The 21,925-nt window shown below is 45.6% G+C and overlaps 4 protein-coding genes across 5 annotated transcripts; 3 read left to right on the top strand and 1 right to left on the bottom strand.

Annotated features, from left to right (window-relative positions):
• Positions 1–102: 102 nt before the first annotated feature.
• Positions 103–3,859, bottom strand: LOC133165169 (purine nucleoside phosphorylase-like). The gene is made up of 6 exons (XM_061294651.1): positions 3,697–3,859; positions 2,411–2,574; positions 2,228–2,331; positions 1,686–1,861; positions 1,164–1,354; positions 103–1,089 (listed from the first exon to the last, which is right to left on the bottom strand). Exons 1-6 carry the CDS (start codon positions 3,708–3,710, stop codon positions 878–880), a joined length of 861 nt encoding a protein of 286 aa, XP_061150635.1. The 5' UTR covers positions 3,711–3,859; the 3' UTR covers positions 103–877.
• Positions 3,860–3,999: 140 nt separating this feature from the next.
• Positions 4,000–12,356, top strand: LOC133165134 (ATP-sensitive inward rectifier potassium channel 10-like). Its single transcript, XM_061294582.1, has 6 exons — positions 4,000–6,178; positions 9,005–9,353; positions 9,433–9,644; positions 9,753–9,884; positions 9,979–10,156; positions 10,235–12,356. The coding sequence occupies exons 2-6, from the start codon at positions 9,005–9,007 to the stop codon at positions 10,606–10,608; spliced, it is 1,245 nt and encodes a 414-aa protein (XP_061150566.1). The 5' UTR covers positions 4,000–6,178; the 3' UTR covers positions 10,609–12,356.
• A 2,738-nt stretch (positions 12,357–15,094) lies between these two features.
• On the top strand, positions 15,095–18,395 carry LOC133165152 (uncharacterized). Its single transcript, XM_061294611.1, has 6 exons — positions 15,095–15,568; positions 16,150–16,449; positions 16,773–17,042; positions 17,202–17,291; positions 17,542–17,612; positions 17,688–18,395. Exons 1-6 carry the CDS (start codon positions 15,436–15,438, stop codon positions 17,889–17,891), a joined length of 1,068 nt encoding a protein of 355 aa, XP_061150595.1. The 5' UTR covers positions 15,095–15,435; the 3' UTR covers positions 17,892–18,395.
• LOC133165108 (kelch-like protein 10) lies at positions 18,357–21,672 on the top strand. Of its 2 annotated transcripts, XM_061294547.1 has the most exons (5): positions 18,357–18,467; positions 19,149–19,632; positions 19,908–20,519; positions 20,589–20,738; positions 20,912–21,672. In XM_061294547.1, exons 2-5 carry the CDS (start codon positions 19,219–19,221, stop codon positions 21,272–21,274), a joined length of 1,539 nt encoding a protein of 512 aa, XP_061150531.1. In that variant the 5' UTR covers positions 18,357–18,467; positions 19,149–19,218; the 3' UTR covers positions 21,275–21,672. The 2 variants fall into 2 exon arrangements, with proteins under 2 accessions (XP_061150531.1, XP_061150530.1); XM_061294546.1 differs by lacking the exon at positions 18,357–18,467 and having other exon boundaries at positions 18,526–19,632.
• Positions 21,673–21,925: the final 253 nt, after the last annotated feature.

The following is a 21,925-nucleotide window of genomic DNA, read 5'->3' as shown; positions in this document are numbered from 1 at the left end:
AAAAATCATTCATTTATCATTGAACGGCTTACTTGTTTCAAAAGCCAAATTGTAATTGTTGTAGCTAAAAAAGGGAAGAAAAAAAGACATCTGAGAATTCAGTTTGTAATGTGCAAGTCATTTATGGCATAAGTCGTTCAAGGGGAAGTCAAGTGCGTGTGCAGTTAAGACTTTTTTTTTTCTCCTCACAATTTCGGTCCACTTTTGACATGTCTCAACATTAACGTCATATAGCAACCAGGAAAAGCATGCTCAATTCAAATACATTTTTGAGATAAATATTGTGTCACACCTTTTACAAAAATCCCTTTACTCAGTTACGGAATAAGTAGTACAAGGGTTTCAAGCTCAATTCAAAGTAGAAGTTGCTTTTTGAGTGAAACAGCGGTTAGTCGCTTTCATCAACACTGACTGCAGGAGTTTGTATTGGGCCTGTATGGTAGGAGGCCGCAAATGCTTTTTGTGGTGGCAAGGCAACTAACTGGCTTTGGGAGTGGAATTTTTCAAGAAAATTGTATGTGTAGTTTGTCTACAAAGAGGCCGAAATGAGTGGTGGCTTTGAGCCACGATGGCTGACTGATGTTCTTTCTTCAGACGTTTTTGAGTGTCTACTCATAAGCAAAATTGCTATTACATTTCATGTTGCTAAGTGCAACCTGCTTTGGGTTGAGTTGCTTGTGCTTTCCATTCTATACCATTGAAATCAAACGGAATGCGCCTCCTTATGAGTGATGGATGTCACACTCCTAAGAAAATCAATTAGCTTTGGGGACTGGAGTTTGTAAGAATAAAATCCCAGGGGACGCTAATTTTGGTGCTTAATATTAAATATTTACCAGGAAGAGCACACCGCTCCCAACGGCCCGCCTCACAAGGTCTAGTTGTGGCACAGCTCCAGGCGGCCGACCAGCGCGCCGACCAGTCGCTCGAGCTGCGCGGCCTGCTGGCGGGCGGTCTCCAGGACCTCCTCATGGTTGGCCTTGGCCTGGCTCTCGTAGTCCATGACTGCCCGGTTGGTGATGAGCGACATGGCCAGGCAGCGCATGCCGGCGTGGCGCGCCGCGATCACCTCGTGCACCGTGCTCATGCCTACGCCGACACCAAGAGAGAAAAGGTAAGTTGGGTTCACACAGTTATCGACACGAGACCGGAGCCAGGCTGACCCACGGCGTCGGCCCCGAGCTGGTGTAACATGAGGCACTCGGCGATGGTCTCGAAGGAGGGCCCTCCCACCACGCAGTAGACCCCCTCGCGCATAAAGTGGGAAAAATCCAGCTCAGCCGCCACCTCGCGTGCCAGCTTGCACAGGTCACGGTCGTATGCGTCTGACATACAAGGGAAGCGCACTCCGAACCTGAAAGTTGACCAAACAGTATGATTATGTCAAAAAGTCAGCTGATTCGGCGTGTGCACACAAAGCCCACAGCAGCGCGCTAGCTAGGTCAACTGGCTCCTCCTGTTTGTTAGCTCTTTCATGACACTAAACTCGATACACCGGTGTTGGCCACAAAATGTCATCTGAGACTTGACTGTCGCAGCGGAGGACATAGTACACCTCGCAACAAGGTTCTACAGAACAGTCAGGCAATGTCTTTCTGTCAAGGGGGAAAATGGCATTTATTTGGACGGAAAACGTCAAACATGGTCAAGTTGGACTTGAAGCGGGTGTGCCGCCCGTCCGTCACCTGTCGTGGTTGGGTCCCACCAGGGGGTTGACTCCGGCGAATCCCGGGATGTTGATGTGGTCTTTGATGATCATGACATCGCCCACCTTGTAGTCCCGGTTGAGGCCGCCAGCCGCGTTGGTCAGGATCACTGTCTCCACACCCATCAGCTTGAAGACGCGCATGGGCAGCGCCACCTGCGGGGAGGGAGGAGGAGGGTGACCCGCTTGCCCTTGCTGCCATGGCACATTCTGATACGACTTTTTCCCCCCAAATGTCAATCACAATATCATTCAAGTATGTCCTTAATATGATTCCAATCTGAGGTCTTAAGACATAATTAAATTTGAAAAGAAATTGAAGAATTGGGAGATACGTCTAAAAGAAGTGGTTAAATAAAAAAATAAAAAAAAAATAAAAAAATGGTTAAATTAAATAACTCAGAGAAAAGACTTCTTTTCTCAACACTTCTTTTCAGGGTAAAAACACTCCCCCGCCCACAATTCTTTGAATTTGTTTTTTCTTAACGCCGCAAAGCTGTGGACCTCGCCTCTCCTCCTGACCTTTTGGACGGGGTATCCCTCGTACAGGTGGAACCTGCCCTGCATGCAAACGCAGGCCTTTCCCTTGAGTGTTCCAAAAACCAGCTGACCGGCGTGGCCGTGCACTAAAACGTAACACAACGCATGCTGTTAATGAGCATGCACACACATGTTTGCACACGTGTTAAAAAACGCCTGCCTTACCTGTGCTTTGTGGGAAGTTGGGAATGTCGGCATACTTGAAGATTTGACGCTCTTTGAGTATTTCAGCCAGACCGCCCAAACCCGAACCGCACACGATGCCCACGGTGGGCCGGGAAGATGTTTTGGACATCAGCCAGTTGGCCGCTGTTTGAAACTCGTCATCGCTGTGGAGAACAAAAAATGTATTTTTAAATAGGCTTATTGGTGGGCATTTGGCTGCTAATATAAAACGAAACAGAAAATAGCAAGCGCCATATCCTGCACTGTCTTGATAGTCTTATCGTTGGCGATTTTGCTGCTGATATAAAACGAAACAGGAACTGGCTGCTGATATAAAATGAAACAGGAACTGGCAAGACTCATATCCTGCACTGTTTTTACTGAAGAATCTTAATTCCATGACACGGACATCAAAGTACATTAACACAATGGTTTCTTTGTTGAACGTCGCAGTGAGGCATAATAAAAACACATCTTGTCCAATGTTTTCTTGTTGATTTTCTCCCCAGGTAGATGTTAAAGGCATACAGCAGCATACTATGTTAAGGAAACAATCTAATCTTTAGTTTTCTGAGCAACACTTTGTGCCAATTTTATGCTCTTTATGACATCACTGCACATTAATAACATATCGTGTTCTGTGATGTCAGTTTAACAGCATAATTGCCTGTAATCTTTTTGTAAAGCTTTTCAAATGCCACAAAAAAATACTCAGTTCAGTTGCCTCCATGTTAAAAATGATTTTAGCAATTGTGCTATATAGCTCGATAAGTAACTACCACGCTGGACATTATATATACATACACACACAGCGCAATTTGCTGCGTTTCTGTGACGTCGTTTTACTTTAATGTTCTTAGTGTGACGTCATCGCTGTTCAATGCTCTAAAATTTAGGGCCTAAATCTTCAAGGAAATTTCCATAAGCGTGAAGTACATTTAGAAAAAAAAGAAAGAAAAAAAAGCCCATTATTCAGCATGCGAAACGAGCCTTGGCGGTGACAAAACAGCCTGTTCTGACTCTCCGTTTCCAAAAGTCCGTAAATGTCGTCACAGTGGACCACATGAACTGAAATTCCCCTCAACTGCGCTTGTACCAGATGGAATTTCAAAACTTGGCTCCCGGATAGTTTGGCTCAGAAGCGGCTGAATCACAGCCCGACGCCCGCGGGGCAACGCGTTCAAGTACGCCACTCCATCGGGTGGGTTGTCACGTTTGAATGACAGGCGGCTGTGGAGGCTCCACGCGTGACGAGTGGATGTTGCGAGGGTTGTAGAACTACTCACAATGTGTTATCCATGCTGAGGCAATGATGCGGATCGTCCTTATTCTGACGGTCACGTGCCGATGCGTCGAGCGGCTTTGCCTGTTGTGAGCGCCTGTAATGATGCGGAGAGAATTTTTAACGCGGTAAAACGACTCTTTCCTCTCCTCTCTACTGCTCTCAACCAACCCCGGACAACCCCACTCCCACCGGTCAGCCACAGCCCCCAAACACGTCACCGGTGGTGGGTCGTCGCCATAACGCAGGCGCACCGGGCCGCTGCGTTCAAGAGCCACTCGTCATTTTAAGATGTCGGCAGAAGAACTGTTCGGGCAGCTTCTCTTTTGTACTAACATTTTTTTAGGAACGTCGTGTCCTTTTATCTAATCATATTGCGTTAATGTGGGGGCATTTCAAACCATTTTAGAGGGGTATTATAGTAAGAGTACAAACTAAAACTGTCACGGGAAAGATGGATAGGCTGATAGTTGGGTCGATAGAAACAATTGGATTCTCACTGAGGCAACAACAAACTGAATTAGGTATTTTTGTCATGTTTTCGTTTGTTTGGTAACGTTGTTCCTTTACATAATCAAACAAGAAATATCTACGATGATCCTGTATCAACAAGTGTTCATGACAAGTACTGATTTCAGATTGTTCCTCGATCGATAAACAGACGGACAGAAAAACACGCGGGTTTTGTCACCTGACTTTGAAATTCAAAATCCAAACATTATAAAGTTCCTTTGACTGTGTGTGTGTGCGTGCACGCGCCCACCCGCTCTCCACAAAGCCCTGTTGTGGTTTTCCCAAACGTTACGTAAGTGCCCTTTTGTAGTACACAAAGGGTTTCGCCTGAATGGTTCGCACAAACCCTGACAGCGTTGTCCGGCCCCTGCAACACAATTAAGATGACCCCCCTCAGCCCTCATGTCGGACTATGTGTGTGTGGACATACTTCTAGTTGCTCGATGCCCAAGAGCAAAGCTTGAAGTGTGCGATTCTGCAAGAAATAATTGAAAGTAAAGTGAGCATCTCCATAACACCAGGATTGATCAATATTAACATCAATATCTTGATGAAACGGATGTAGGCGATATATACAAAAACCCCACATTGCGCAAAAGGTACAAAAATGGACATGAAATGTTTGGATATTTTGAACGTCAATGCAACTAACCGCGTTTTTAACGCAGCAAATGCAAACAAATACGTTTTTATATCAGCCTTTTTCCCTCCAAGAAATGAAAGTAGGTATGCTGCATTGAAACACAAACAGGCGCACACAATCCTGGAGGACTACCGCCACCTAGTGGTGACTTTGCTCTCATTCATGCATTCATCTGTGTTGTCTAAAGTAAGCACGCCTCCTAGTGCCTAGTATGGGTAGCTCAACTCTGAGGAAAAACGTGATTTCTGCCTGCCCCTATAAATTGTGAATTACAGTGGTGCCCCTGCTTACGAACTTAATTTTTTTCCGCGAAACTTAAAAAGAGTAAATACAAGAAGAAAAGTAACCTAGCTTCTAAAGATGGAAATTGACAAACACAAAAGTGTGCTCTTCATGTTTCTATTGAAAACAATTCAGCCGCTACTGTCTTGTTTATACACAATGGCAGAGCAAAGGAGACAAGGTAGTAAGGGGGTGGGCGTGGCTGGTGCTTTGGTTTGGAAGTAAAAAATTGGTTAGAGAGAAGATGCAAAAAAATTGCGAGGCTCCGGTCCGTATCCAGAAAGGTTCATAAGTAGCGGTACAATTGCATTCTGATTTGCAAGGTGGCGGTCATGGTTTTTTTTCTTCTATTGTGCAATGTGGCAGTTGTCATAAGTGATCAGTGGAATGCGTGACTGTGTTTTGCAATTATTATTATTATTTTTTAACTTTGTGGAGTCTTTTCAGTGGTCCCGAATGAGGCCTTCCTTTCTAGAAACGTTAAGCGGGCCGGCGCACGGATTGAACGGCCTCGGGAGAGCATGCCCTTAAATCATGCCAGGTCAGCTTATCCCGAAGACACATTCGCCTCACGATCGCTCTTTCAACTCAAACGGGACGCTCTGTTCCGGCCAACCTGTTCATGAATGACGATGGAAAAAAAAAAGAGAGCATTTGTGTCTTCTTTTTACAGGAGTTGGAGGGGAGTGTGTGTGTGTGTGTGTGTTTCCGGGGCGACGGGGGCAGCGGGCACGTGCGATTGCCACTCCACGTGCACGACCCAGCTCCCGCTTCTTGGCGGCCACAGTAAGAACCCGGCGTCCCGCTCCAGAGGTGACGGCTCGGATGTGAGCGCGACGCGACAGGAATGCCGGGTGGGGGGCAACACGGGAGGGAGAGAGAGTGGCCTCTTATAGGGACCCGAGGGGGTCACGTCCAAGAGACTTTGAGGGGACAGAGGGACCGTCCGCGCGGTCCTCAACTGGATCAGCAGCATGCGCAACAGCGGCTGACACCGTGCAAAGTCCTCCGCCACGCCAACTTTCCAACACAGGCCCGCCTCTGAAAGGTAAGCAAACCTGCAAAAGATGCTTTTGCGCTGCTTTTGCACTACCTGCAATGATTTTTTTATGGCACAAGGTGATTTCAGAATAAAAATGTTGAAAAAATAATTTTCTTAAAAATTGTATATTGCTTTTCATTTTATATGAAATCAAAAGTTGAATCGTAGAGCATTTCCTCAAATTGACTGAATTTCCGAATTTTTTGTTACTGATAATAAATGATAATAAATACATGTATGTGTACAAATAAATACTTAAACATTTAAATATATTTCTGTATATTTGATACTTTAAAATAATTAGATCATTAAAAAATAATAACTATATTTAACCATAACTCTCACACAGTACACTTCTGAACTGCACATATCTACCTGCAATGATTTTTTTATGGCACAAGGTGATTTCAGAATAAAAATGTTGAAAAAATAATTTTCTTAAAAATTGTATATTGCTTTTCACATCCCATTCTATATGAAATCAAAAGTTGAATCGTAGAGCATTTCCTCAAATTGACTGAATTTCCGAATTTTTTGTTACTGATAATAAATGATAATAAATACATGTATGTGTACAAATAAATACTTAAACATTTAAATATATTTCTGTATATTTGATACTTTAAAATAATTAGATCATTAAAAAATAATAACTATATATAACCATAACTCTCACACAGTACACTTCTGAACTGCACATATCTAAAGGCTCTCGCACACTCTACCAAGGCACTTTCACACATCCCACTGGAACACGCATAGACACACGCAACTAAAACACAATCCTACATGTGACTGAAACACACTGACGTAAAGCACTCTCATATATGCTCTCACACACTTCTGCTGAAATGCTTCATTTCCCTCTCACACAATAAAAAAATCACATCTTGAGCACTCACATATCTGACTAAAAAGTGCCTTGCTGTGTGTTTGTGCGGCGCAGCTGGCTGATGGAGGTCCATCATTCCTCCCCGCGGAATACTAACGAGGACGGCCTTTTCTTTGCACACAATCAAAAGTTTGCTTTCACTCTCATGCACAAAACCACAAAATCACAAGTTTGCCTACAGTTTTCCTTACACACACACGCACACACACACACAATTTTGCATGTAACAGCCTGCCCACTCACACACACACACACGCACGGGTGCGAACGCGCACACACACACACTGTGATGCTTTTTGTCAATGGCGTCTTTTGTGTCTTTCATGTGTGAGCCAAACAAAGCATTCCTGTGTGGATGGAGGAGAGAAGGCACAAGCAGGAGAGGAAGGAGAGAGGAAAAGAGGAGAAAAGAGAGCAAGAGAGAGAGCGAGCAAAGGAGGATGCCAAGGGAGAGAGGGAGGGAGGAAGGAAACACCGCTTTTGTCCTCCGGGCGACCGAGAAGGAAAAAAGTTTGCATTTGGGCGTCGGACAAGTGGCATCACCGAGCGGGCGATTGGTGGCGTTGCCATGGAGATGGAATACATCCTGGCCGAGAGGGCGCTCCCAATATGATTGGACGCGTGTGTGCGTGCATGCGCGTGCGGCAACTTTTGAATGGTCTCATTGTGAGTGCAAAGCTTTTCAGGCCCCCCTCCCAAAAGAAGTAAAGTAATGAAAGCCGATTGGTTATGTCATCTGTTGGCGGGCGGCCTCCAGGAGGCCTCGGCCCCCTGTCCACTCGCACCGCTAATGTAAGGTCTGTCCGTTCACACATTGACACAACAAATTGGGCTAACCATAAGCTAGCGAGGCTAACGTAAACACATTTGTCCACTCACACAGTCAAGATGTTGTCATTATGTCCGTGGCAACTAAAGCGTCTGCCCATTCAGAATACGCTCACAAATGCACAGGATGTTTGCCATTTTGCACAACAAGCAAACTAATCAAACATTTGGAACTTTTTTTTTTTTTTTTCTCTTAAGTTTGAACTTTGACCTATAAATGCTTGCGCCATACAGACGCTGTCGCTATTTGCTCAATGTAACACCGATTCAAGTTAACTTTTAATATAATCTGAAAGTAATCTTTAAAGTAACTCATTTACATTTTCATGGTAACCGGCAACACAATATTACATGTTATGTTACATATTATTTTATGATGATGAAAATGTTTTGGTGTGCTAGGAAAAAACCCCCACCAATCTTGATTTTAGAAGGTTGCATAGCTGGTGGTCAAAATGTGTTGAGCAGTGGAAGAGATGAGTGGTGGAGCGTTTGAGAATTTCCGGTTGGTGAAAAGCAACATTTTTGGCCCTTTTCCGATCGGCTCCAGTTTCCATTTTTTCTTCTTCTTTGGGCCGGGAACGGAACCTTCTGTGTTTTCGCCCGTGCTCATTCACTTGGTCTGTCTTTGAACGCACCGCGGCTTTTCTTTGGCTTCCTTCCCTGCCCTGCCGTCTCCTCTTTTTGTCCGTCGTACCCTCCCCGCTGCGATGGCCGGCTGGACCAAAGCGAGCGTGTCTAATGGGTGCCAGTACAGCCGAGCATTTGTTCGCCTCTGCGTGGGGAAGCTATGCTTGGCAATGTTCGCATAATGCCATAAAAGCGCAGAGTGGCAACTTTGTGATGTCACACGCCCTGAAGTGGCGACAAATCAGCGACTCCACATCACAGCTCTCAGATTAAAAACGACAACAACAAAAAATGTGCACCAGTTTCACATTTGCAATATAAAATTTGGCATGCATTCACATAATGACCGTGTAAACTAAGTAAGGCTTTAAAAAATTACTAGACTCTCATTTTAAAAATGATGACTTATCAGTAAGGCTTCAAAAATGCTTTTATTTGAAAATTTCCCACAAGTCTCATTGAGACTTTCTTTTCTTGGCCAGATGACATCCACCGCCTCCCCGTCCTCCCGTAGCTCCTCCCCCCACAAGGTGTGTCACTCCCAGACGCAGACGGACGTCTTGAAACCCCTGCTGGGCGCTGGCGGGCTATCCAACGCTAGCGGCGCGCTGCGCAAGCGGCGACGGGTCCTGTCCAAAGATGGCCGCAGCAACATCCGCATCCAGCACGTCAGCGGGCGTGGCTCTCTCTATATGCGAGACCTGTGGACCACCTTTGTGGACATGCAGTGGCGCTACAAGTTCTTCCTCTTCACCGCCACATTTGCCGGCACCTGGTTCCTCTTCGGGGTGCTTTGGTACCTGCTGGCGCTGGTGCACGGGGACTTGCTCGGTAATGAGGAGACCATAAGTCATTGAGAATAAAACCATGAAAGAAGAAGAGCATGACTCCGATCCGATTTGGGTTGCAGAGTTCGAGCCACCATCCAACCACACCCCATGCGTGATGCAGATGCAGACGCTGACGGGCGCCTTCCTCTTCTCGCTGGAGTCGCAGACCACCATTGGCTACGGCTTCCGCTGCATCACTGAAGAGTGTCCCCTCGCCATAGTCCTGCTCATCATCCAGCTGGTCATCACCACGCTCATGGAGATCTTCATCACTGGAACCTTCCTGGCAAAGGTGAAGGCTTCAGCTTGGGCCTGAACAAATGGGTTGAGCTGCACTGCGTTCGCCGTCCGGCACGGCGGGAATGTCGAGTTGACGCGGTGGTGTGTTGCGGGCTGTCAGGTGGCGCGTCCCAAGAAGCGAGGCGAGACGGTCAAGTTCAGCCAGCACGCCGTGGTGTCGAGCCAGGAGGGACGCCCGTGCCTCATGATCAGGGTGGCCAACATGCGCAAGAGCCTCCTGCTGGGATGTCAGGCGAGTCGCATCACACATCACATCACATCACATCACATCACATCACATCAAGACCCTCCCAGTCTGTCAAATCATGTGAATGTTTGGGCGACAGGTGACGGGCAAGCTGCTCCAGTCGTCTCTGACCAAGGAGGGCGAGACGGTTCGGTTGGACCAGCGCAACGTGGCCTTCCAGGTGGACACGTCCAGTGACAGCCCCTTCCTCATCCTGCCGCTCACCTTCTACCACGTCATTGACGACGACAGCCCCCTCAGGACCTGGGCGGCCAAGGGTGCGTTTTTTTTTTTTGTCTGCCCGAAGGAGAACGTCCGTCACCGTAACGATGCAAGTCTTTTCCATTTGCATTCAGGCGGCGGCTGGACTGACCCGGAATTAGCTGACTTTGAGCTGCTGGTCATCCTTAGCGCGACCATCGAGCCCACGTCGGCCACCTGCCAGGTTCGCACCTCCTACTTGCCCGATGAGATCTTGTGGGGCTACGAGTTCCCGCCCGTGGTCTCCCTGTCGCCGTCGGGCAAATACGTGGCCGACTTCGCCTTTTTCGACAAGGTGGCTAAGAGCAAGGCGGCGCCCGTGTTCAAACCGGCAACTGGCCAGCCGCGCGACCACCAGAGCAACGGCGGCAGCAAACTTGCTGGCGGGTCTGACCCGGAGAAGATCCGCCTGGAGCAAAGCTACAGAGAGGAGCGAGGCCGCATCAGCGTTCGGATCAGCAACGTGTGAAAACCTACTATGGGATTTCTTTCTGGACTGTAGCGCAGTCCGCCTTACAAAACCTGAGAACAAACTCAGGAAAATCAAATTGCACTGAAAAGTAAACTGCTGAAATGAGAGGTGGCAGAGGGAGAGGTGGAGCAACATGAAAAAAATCTACCTTGCCCCTGTAGATGTGTCCCATCAATTTTTTATTTTTTCCCCCCCAAACCCCACATTTGCACATTTCAGGGTCACAAAGGGGAAAAGTACCAATAAAATACTATGAGGACAAAATCTTGTGATATTGCAAAAAAGGGAGACAGTCACATTAAAAAAAAAAATCTCCTGTAATTAACACTTATGAAAAAAGTCTTAATTTTTTTTTTGAGATGGGGGGCAAATCAGTGATTTTGATTAGTTTAAATATAGTCAAACTTATATTTTAAAAATGTTTTTGTACAGGTTGTAATTTGAGGCGATGGTAGTCATCAGAGTAAAATTATAGACAAAAGGTTTTTAGACAAAAAGTAAGAATTTGTTAAAAAAAATCTTAATAGAATCATTTTTTGACAATTACTTTGGAATTTTTACATTTAAGAGTCACAATTATATTTTTTGAGATATTTTTATTTTATTTTGCTAAAAAAGCATAGCCTTAAAATTATTTTTCAAACAAAGTCAAAATACTACAGAGCGAAAAAGAGGTTTTATTTTATTTTATTCCATTGTATTACTGGGGGCGTCTCCCAACCCAGAGGTGGGTGGTTTAACATTTGCTATCTACATAAGTAGCAAATGCAAAAAAAGGGGGCACAGAACCCGAGTGAATGTATTGTTCTTTTTTGTCTTTTCGCATATTTGTGTAGGTGTGTTTATTGTATCTTAAAAAGAATAAAAAATAAAATAGAACCTTGAGAAAGTGAACACAAGAAGCGGAAAGCCAAAACCACAGTTGAGTGACTGGTAAAATCCCCGCTCACACACAACTTCCCCCCTGCCACCTGTTCACTCTTTGCTGTACACTCACTTTGTGTTTGAGTTTTCCATAGCCAATGTTCCGATGATGTGTAAAACAAAACAAAAAAAAAGGGCCAAAATGCACTTTTGAAGGAAATGCGCCACCGGTGTGCCATCACCTTACATTCACTGGCCACACGATTTGACTCTCGGTGCAAATGAGATTGCCTTGTGATGCCTTCTCTGATTTTTTCTTTTCTTTTGGAAAATTCTAAGCTATTTCCACTTATAAAAGTGAAAATCCAACAGTAACAAAAAAAATACAAAAAAAACTGAAAGGATTTTTGAAAGTTAGCTATTTTTTTTTCAGCAAGCCACAGTTTAGGCTAGTCGTGAGAATTCCCATTGAGAGATTTTTGTCCGCTGTCCACCAAAATGGGACCTTGAAAAATACTAACTGCGGCTTTAGTTCTTATCGTCTGATGAAGTGCAGGCCCGGCGTGCGCAAGGTGCTCGCATTGCATTTATTGAGGAAGTGTGATGTTCAGTTTGTACAAAATGTTTTTTTTTTTTTTTAAACACCACTGACACTTTGTTTTGAGTCGAAACACTGCCGATGTTTACTGTATTATATTATATTGTATATATATATATATATACACACACACACACACACATTGGTATAATACACACACGTATATATATATATGTATATATATAAAATTGTTGGAGTCCAACACAGAGGGAGGCTGCTAATTTGAATTCTGTTGGAAATGAACTGGGAATAAAAGTTTACTCATTGTTGTCATGCGCAGTTTTTTGGCACATGCTTTGTGATTTTTGATTTTCCGCGTTCGAACCTAGACTGTGCTTTGTGATTTTTCTTGACTGTGTTTTTGTATTTACACCTACATGCCACTGGATTCTGACCCCGATCTGTCAAGGACAGTGTCTGTGCAACAGTCTCCGCACTTTAAACAAAGTCACGCGCAGGCGTCCTTTTCAGGGAATCCACCTTACATCCCGGATTAAAGCCCTGTCGCGACCAGTAAGTGGCGACAGGGGCAGGATTGTGAGATCTGGAAGCTGTGAGATCTGGAAGCCGCTAGTCACAAACTGGCACACCAGGCGGTGGGTGTTGGTTTTCAGTCGCTTGGCTCTTGGAACGAGGCAGAAAGAGCCTTTCGGCAGCCGCATCCATGACCGAGCAGCCCTTTTTAGGGTCTACTCTGCTCACCCCATATGGGGAGAGGGCTAGAAAAGGTGCCCTAAAAATAGCCTGTCTTAAATCTCCCAACTGGATTACCGCGTTCAGAGGGATCACCACCTGCGGTCGAAAACATAAAATCATGATGAATTTTGGAGCCTGGAATGTGCGCACTCTAATGGAGACCCGCCGGGCAGATGAAGAACAACTAAAGGAGGAGAAAGGGGGCTACACTTTCTTTTGGAAAGGGAAAGCTGCTGATGAACCCAGGATCCATGGTGTTGGGTTTGCCATCAGGAACCACCTCATTAGTCACCTCTCTGAACTTCCTGTGGGGATCAATGAGCGTCTCATGACTATTTGTCTGATGCTTGGCAACAACCAGATGGCAACAGTTGTGAGTGCCTATGCCCCTATCTTAGACTCTGTGGAGGAAGTGAAAGAGACCTTCTACACCTGCCTAGATGAAACACTGTCAAGAATCCCCAGAGAGGATAAGATTATTTTCATAGGAGATTTCAACGCTAGGGTCGGCCGAGACCAAGACCTCTGGACAATGAGTCCATCAACACACGGTGGAAGGAGCATTTCCAGGAACTCCTCAACCGTGACGGCATCACAAACCCGGACTTTATCAGCCACATCCCCCAGAGTCCCATCAGAGAAGACATGGGGGAACCTCCCACCATGACAGAGGTTCAAAATGCCATCAGGAGCCTTAGGAACAACAAGGCCATCCGTCCAGATGGGATCCTAGCAGAGATCCTAAAAGAAGGTGGACCAGAGCTCCTGTACCACATCCACGCCCTCCTCCTCAAGGTCTGGGAAAAAGAAGAGCTTCCCTCAGAGCTCAGAGATGCTCTAATAGTGACCACATTTAAGAAGGGCGACAAGGCAGAATGTGGAAACTACAGGGGCATCTCACTCCTGTCAACAACAGGCAAAGTCATTGCCCGTTTTCTGGCGAACCGACTGCTACCACTGTCTGAGGAAATACTCCCACAATCACAGTGTGGTTTCCGTTCATCCAGAGGTACAGTCGACATGTACGCCAACTCCAGGAGAAATGCCGTGAACACGGCCTTCATAGACCTGACAAAGGCCTTTGACACTGTAGATCGCCAGGCCCTGTGGAGTATACTACCAAGGTACGGCTGCCATGAGAAGTACATCAGGATACTGAGGATTCTACATGATGGCATGTCAACCACAGTGCTCACCAACAGCGGCTCGGAGTCCAAGCCCTTCACAGTTGAAACTGGTGTGAAACAGGGATGCATCATTGCACCAACCCTGTTTGCAATCTTCATTGCTGCAATACTCCACCTTATTGGCGAGGAGCTGCCTCAGGGGATCCCAATTTTCTACAGGACTGATGGCAGGCTCTTCAACCTGCTGAGGTTCAAAGCGAAGAGCAAGGTTTCCAACACCACCATCATGGAGCTCCAATATGCTGATGATTACGCCATTGCAGCACACTCTGGCGAGGACCTCCAGGGCATCCTGAATGCGTTTGCTAAGGCATACAGAGCCCTGGGTCTAACATTGAACATCACAAAGACCCAGGTCCTACATCAACCTCCACCCAACCAACTATCTACCCAACCCACCATAAAAGTGGAGAACACCCCGCTTGAAACTGTTGACCACTTCCCCTAACTTGGCAGCCTTCCTTCATCTAAAGCTGACAGACTCAGAGATCAACCATCGCCTGAAGTGTGCTAGTGGAGCGTATGCGAGACTCAGGAAAAGAGTCTCTGAAGACCGAGATTTAAAGGCCCAAACAAAGTTCCTGGTCTACAGGGCTGTTGTCCTCCCTACCCTGTTGTATGAAGCTGAATCTTGGACCACCTATAGCCGGCACCTCAAAGCCCTGGAAGGACATCAACAGAGATCTCTGCGGAAGATCCTGAAGATCAGTTGGGAAGACAGATGCACCAACATCAGCGTTCTGGAGGAAGCAAACATGCTCAGCAGCACCACCACAATAATGCAGCGCCAACTCCGATGGACAGGTGATGTCATCCGCATGCCCAAAACACGCCTCCCCAAACAGATCCTCTACTCACAGCTGAAGAAAGGTCAGCGGGCTGCCGGCGACCAAAAGAAACGCTTCACGGACAACATCAAGATCAGTCTGAAGAAGTTTCACAGCACATCAAGTGACTGGGAGCACCTTGCACTGACTGGACAGGAGCACTTGGAAAAAATCCTTGCAGGAAAAGAAGCTACACATCATAAAATGGAACGCCGTAGCATCGCAGAAACGAAGCGAAAGCACCGCAAGGAAAGACAGAAAAAGGCTCGGCCACCACAAACTACCTTGACTTTCCCCTGCCCATACTGCACCAAAATATGTGGATCGCGGATCGGCCTCCGCAGCCATCTGAGGACCCACAAGTAGATGACCCGATGAAGAGGACAGTCATACTCGCTTCGAGTGACCGATGATGATGATGATGATGATGATGATGACACCTACGCATCTAGTGATTAGTGAAATTTGGTCAAAATTCAGGCCGTTGAGCAACATGAAATTTATGGGCGATCTATCACGTTTTCTTGATTTCATCACTTTTATTTTCATTTGTATTTTTCACAGGTTGACTGACAAAGCTTCAAAAATGCATCAAATAATGAGTAGGCGGGATTGTCTTCTGCCATTTTGAAACGCTTGCAGCCAGAAAGGAATGAATTTGTTTAAGCAAACTGCTGCTGACGTGGACGGCAGACAGGCAGGGCTCAACTTCCTCTTTTGTCGCGACAACATGAAACTGCTCACATTTGTGTTTGTCTTTCTTCTCCTAACGAATAAAACTCAAGGTAAGCCCGTCACTTTTGGTTTGCTCCGCCTTCACAAAAATGTATAGTCCACAGAAAAAACAAAGCGTTGACTGCAATGTTTTAGGAGTTGTGTCGGAGGTGATGAGGATGCAGTAATAGTACATTTACAGTATATATGCTTTTATTCCCAGTGAAATTAATGTTAGCTTTTCTTTGGAAATTGCACAGGAAGTTAAAAAAGTATTCAAATATGAGGCATCACCAGTTAAATGTAAACAAGTTTGATTTTAAGTCTACAAGCAGTCGCAAGTTGAACCTCATGAACAAAAACAAAACGAAACAAGAGAGCAGTCGTGAAAGGAACTTAGCGGAACTTGCGGTTTCTCTTACCACAGCCCTTATACCTGATGATTGACTTCCTCTTCTGTCGACTCACAAAAAAAGACTCTTAACATGCTATTCAATGCCAATAAAATAAAAATAAATTGCTGCATTTTGTCGAGGGGGGGTGGGCATTTTGGAACTGTAAAGTGGATTTTTTTTCCGTGATACAAAAATTACATATTTATAATTGGCATATTGTGATATGATTTATTCTCATCTTGTTTTTGTTTTTTCAGGGTCTGGAGTAAAAAGCAAGTTTGTAAAGCTGGGAACTGATCTAAATTTGGACGTGAACAATACATTTAATTTTACAGAGGAGGAGGTCTTCTATTGGCGCGTCAATGGAACTACTAACATTTTAAGAGTATTTGAAAATAAAACTATATATTTTTTGCCCTACAAGAATAGAGTGGAGTTTTCTAAAAACTTCACCTTGATATTAAGAAATGTACACAATCTGGACGCTGGACTTTACACTGCACTGCTCAGTGGAAGTTCTCAGAAGACGTTGGCCGAATACCAAGTTCACGTTCAAGGTACATCGTCGATTGAAATGGGTGTTGATGTCTTTTTAATACCGGAACATAAACAACATAACATACCGAATTTTCCCGGAAACATCATTGATACTCCTGAAAACTTTGATATCGCGGGGCTGTGGTCAACATCAGATTGACCCCTAAAGTGAACAGTTCCTAACAAAAGAACCTAGCAGGTCAATTTGATCCATTATAGCCATTTATTAGACCGGGTCAAACATTTTCCAGGTCACATTGACTAACACTATTTCTGCCCCCTACAAAACAACATAACCGCAGGTTAACTTTCGGCCAGTACGCTAATGAGTCGAACTTTTCAGCCGCTGTATCTCCTATCGAGCTGGAGGTGGTGTCAGTGAGGGCTGACTCGGACTCGTGTAACTTCACGGTGACCTGTAGGACCGACAAAGCTGAACTCAACACCACTTTTGGATGCCGCTATAATAACTGCACGCGGACCCGAGGCGAGGTGAATGATGCAAATTTCAAGGCCTTCGTCTCCAATTCCTCCGTTATGTGCGAGCAAAGCAACCACGTTAGCAAGAGCCAGCAGGCAAAGGCGCTTCAACAAGTCTGTCATCAACACGGCGGTGAGTGTCACCGGAATCTAGTCAGTTGAGTCTGTTATACAGACCCCAGCAAAGTCAGGATTCATATTTGTGGCCACTTTCACGCAGAGATCCTGCAGCGTATAAAGGGCTTGAAAAGTAGAAATATTTTGGTTTGTTTTTGTTGTACCTTCCCCACAGAATCCGGCAAAAGCTCAATGGTCACCTGGATTGGGATATCAGTCGGCTTTGCTGTCCTTGTTGCTGTTCTTATTGGACTTGCTTTAAGAAGTAAGTTTGACTCATGTCCTGATGCTGTTTATAGTTTTAAGCACTTGATGACTAATATTGGCTCTCCTAAACCTGGTCCAACCCAGGGTGCCCCTTACAAGGTAACATATCATTGTTCTTGTGTCGCAAGGCAATGGGAACCCTTGTCCTCCTTCCCTTAGCATAGTCCAAATCACTGACTCACTAACCAACTATAGAAATGGCGTAAAAAACAACTATAAACTGTGGTTTATGTTGACCAAATTCTCAGAGTCTGTGACTTCTTGTGCAAATACTAAACGGAGAAAAAGACAGGCCACCCGGCAACAAGAGGTTCCTGGGGTAAGTCCTTGAATCCTACGATCTGTTCAAAGGCATAGAAACCAAAGTATAGTCAAACTTTTGATTTGTTTGCAGGACCTCACCCCAGCACAAAATGTGGAAGCCCATAACATCCATAACGAGATGAGTCTGAGCCCTATCTACTCATTGGTGGAACATCACACGGAACCGATCATGACCACGTATGCTCGAGTTCAGAAACCTGCAAAACCTCGGGAGATGCAGAAAGCAGATTCGGTACTGGTCCCTGGGCACAATAATCCCTTGGTGGCATTGTAACCACACCCACGTTAGGTTTACACATTTCCGTATCTACAGATTTTCAGTTTGCAAAATGCTTGTTCCGTTTTAAAATGCAAGCGTGGATCGCCCTAATTATGTTTTCAGTGGGTGACTCTCTTTGAACTGTTGCTTTATGTTGCTGTGAAATGCAAGGGACTACTTTTCAACAGTAATTTTTCCAATTTTTTACAGCTGTTGTAAAAGCTCAAAATAAATCGGAACCATAAAAGTTTCTGACAGGGATGCCATTTTGACCACTTGGTGTCGACCCACCTGGTGGTGACTAAGGGCTCAGATTGCAACCGCCACGGCTTACCTGATTTCTGGACTTGCTGGACTAGTGGGGGGCGCATACAACATATTACCATAAAGAAAATGGTTTACTCGTCTGCTTTAACTCGGTGGACAGCGACGTCAATCATGTCTTCTGTAATGTTCTGCTATGTTCTTTATTACAGCTGCTGTGAAATTGCTATCTAAATAAAGTTGAGTTTGACTGAGGAGGACGTCTGTGTTTGTGGTTTTGGGGACAAAACAACTCTGGACCAGTGATGTTTTCCTTAATTCTAACGGGTGAGCGCTTTGATGATGCGTTAGGTAGCTTTTGACACAGGATGTCATTGTGATGTCATGACATGAGCAACCCCGCCGACCCCCACCCAGCCCCTTTGCTGTCATTTGTGCCGCGACTCGGCAGCACTCCAAAGTGTAACGAAATGGTCAAAATTCAAGATGAATTGCGTGGATGGTAGACTTGCAAGCAAGTGCGTAGAATGTGTGTACGAAGAGCTACGTCAGACCCGAGGACTCAGCGATGCACTGATAGTAGTCGACCATGTGGAGTTTCACGTCCACAAGATCATCATGTGCAATTGCAGCCCGTACTTTGGGTGAGTGCAAAGTCAAAGATCCCAAGTCAAAGTCCTCATTTGAAGAGTTTCACAGCTGGGAAAAAAACCCAACTCTTGTCACTGTGATGTGATGCTTCAAAGTTCAGACCCAGTGGTTCTCAAACTGGGGTCCGGGGACCAAGATAGTAAAGCAATTAGTTGTTCCAAATGAAAATTTGTCACAATTGGTCAACTTTCATTCCTTTGGCATTCAGGGGTAGACGTGGTCCTCACAGGTTTTGGGATTATAAGGGAGCGCCAGGAAAAATGTTTCTCAAGGCCTCAAGTTTGAGAACCCTGGTCATGGTCCAATTGTCCATTTTATGAAACGTTGAAATCTTTTCTCTGTGTTCCCGATGTTCAGGGCCCTCTTTCTACGTTGGTCCACCCCAGACCAGAAGGTTTATGCCCTACAAGGTCTTACAGCTCACTTAATGAATCTCTTTATTGATTTTGCATACACGGGCTGCGTGTCGGTGACAGAGGACAATGTCAAGGACTTGTTAATAGCCGCCGACAAGTTCAACGTCATAGGTGTGGTAGAAATCTGCTGCCAGTTTCTAACGGAGCAGCTGTGTCCAGAGAACTGCATCGGCATCTGGCAGTTCACCAGGAACTGTCACACCCCGCAGCTGCAGACCAATGCCTACCAATATATTTTATACCACTTTGAGGAGGTGGCTACCACAGACGAGTTGCAGCAACTCTCAATGCAGGATTTGAGCGATATGCTCGACAGAGATGACCTGATCGTGAAAAAGGAGAACATCGTTTACGAGGCCATCTTACACTGGATTGCTCAAGAGCCTTGGGAGCGGAGCAGAAACATGCCGATGCTCCTGGCCAAGGTAAGTGGCACTTACCGCACCCAAAACAAACGACAATCGTTGGGCTTTCAGTAACGTGTGACGCCAGACTAGCTAAAACTTACAACTAACAAAACTAACCGACCCCCGTATATTGTAGACAGTCAGGCTGCTCGTCGACGTCATACTCAACACTCAGTCTCCTCAGTATACTGGCCGAACAACGGAGAAATTCTTTATATATGCTGAGGAACCCTGACGATGGCATCTGAATAAGACTTGTGACAATCCCCAAAAATCTTCTTGCCACTGTGTAGGTCCGTCTCGCACTGACCAGTCAGGAGTACATCACCATCAACGTGCTGACTAACCAACTGGTGCAGAACAGCCGTGAATGCCTGGAAATGGTCCACTTCGCGTCACGTGTGATTAGTCACATGGCGAGTAGCTCCGTGTCCGCTTACTGCAACTTGGTGGCCCGTCCTCGCCTGCCTTCTGCTATTCTGCTAGCCATCGGGGGCTGGAGCGGCCCGAGCGCCACAGAGTGCATCGAGGTCTATGACGTCCACGCCAACTGTTGGGACTACCTCTTTGACAATATGGACCAACCCCGAGCGTACTGCGGCGCCATCTTTCTCAATGACGCCATCTACTGCCTTGGCGGCTTTGACGGCAGGGAACACTACAACACCGTCAGCCGCTTTGACCTGAAAACGCGCACCTGGGAAGAAGTGGCACCCATGCACTCGCGCCGATGCTACGTGAGCGTCACCGTGCTAAACGGGTGCATCTTTGCGTTAGGGGGTTATGACGGACATGTAAGACTTAAGACAGCCGAGTACTACAGGCCCGAAACCAACCAGTGGACCCTTGTTACCAGTATGCACGAACAGAGGAGCGATGCCAGCTGCACCACACTTAATGACAAGGTGGGTGGGACCCGAATGTGGATGGATGTCTGTCGTTCAGGCCTGACCTGTCACAACCTGTGATTCCAGATTTACATTTGCGGCGGCTTTAACGGAAACGAACCCTTGCAAACGGCAGAATATTACAGTCCAGAGACCAACGAGTGGACAGCAATGGCTCCAATGAGCAGCCGTCGCAGTGGTGTTGGAGTCATTGGCTTTGCTGACCATGTTTACGCAGTGAGTACAGTCTGAAATTTGCTCCAAAATGTGTGGTCAAAGATTTGTCTCCCAAAATGTGTGACCAAACATTTTACATATTGTTAAAAAAAAGTAAAAAAACCATCAGACTTGAAATTTGAGGTTGTGTCCTTACAATGGTGGTAAGATTAATTTAGCTTCCGTGCCTAAAGGTTGGAGGCTACGATGGTGAAGTCCGTCTGACCAGCGCAGAGGCCTACAACCCTCGAACTAACAACTGGATCGTGTTGCCCCCTATGCAATGCCCCCGAAGCAACTTTGGCATCGAAGTAGTGGAGGACTGTCTCATTGTTGCCGGGGGTTACAATGGCGTCTCCACCACCAGCCACGTGGAATACTACGACCTGACGACGGGTCTCTGGTCTCCAGCAAGCGACATGCGTATTTCCCGTAGCGGTCTCACTTGTTGCGTGATGACTGGACTCTGCAACATGACCCAATGTGCTATCATTCGAAACGATCTACCGTTGATCTTCCTGGAAGACGATATGACACAAATGGACGATGACGTTTAAACAGAACACATGTCCACTGCCCTGAGAAGTCAACTGAAAAGGTTTTCACAACCAAGAGGAAACAATTAAATAAAAGAGAAAAAAAGCCATTACTACAAAAGATGCAGATTTTTTTTTTTTTTTATTATTTTTCTCAGACAAGAAGAATTTAGATCTATTTCATCTAGGGGTCTGTAAAATATTTCCAATCAATTTTTTCCTCACCTCTTAACTAAGGAATTTAAGCCAAAACTTGGTGACAACCATTCGTGCTTCGTGGGGTGGAGGGACAAATAAAGTGAGACAAGGAAATATCTTAACTGTTGGGTGCAGTTCTAAGCAATCGTCATTGCATAAACTGATCTGCAAACCATCTTTGTTTGAAATTGTATTGAAAATAAATCTTAACTCAACTTTTACTGACTTGACTGATTAGTAGCATTTTTGTGCCCAAAAGTAGGGTAAAATGGTAGATCGTTCACAAGCGGCTAAATTTTGTAGCGTGGATGGTCTCGCTCGATTTTTGGGGAAAGGTAGAACTTCAGTATTGTTAGTTTAATATTTAGGGGATTTGAGGTTTAGAAACAGTCTCCACATCAGTTAATATTCTGACTCCAGGTCTATAAACCCTTTCTTTTCTTATGTCTGCGGTTAAGGTGGCAACTGAATACG

This window comes from Syngnathus typhle, linkage group LG13 (genome assembly GCF_033458585.1).
Source record: "Syngnathus typhle isolate RoL2023-S1 ecotype Sweden linkage group LG13, RoL_Styp_1.0, whole genome shotgun sequence".
Lineage (NCBI taxonomy): Eukaryota > Metazoa > Chordata > Actinopteri > Syngnathiformes > Syngnathidae > Syngnathus > Syngnathus typhle.
Note: the sequence above shows the minus strand (reverse complement) of the source record. Positions and strands in the feature narration are given on the sequence as shown.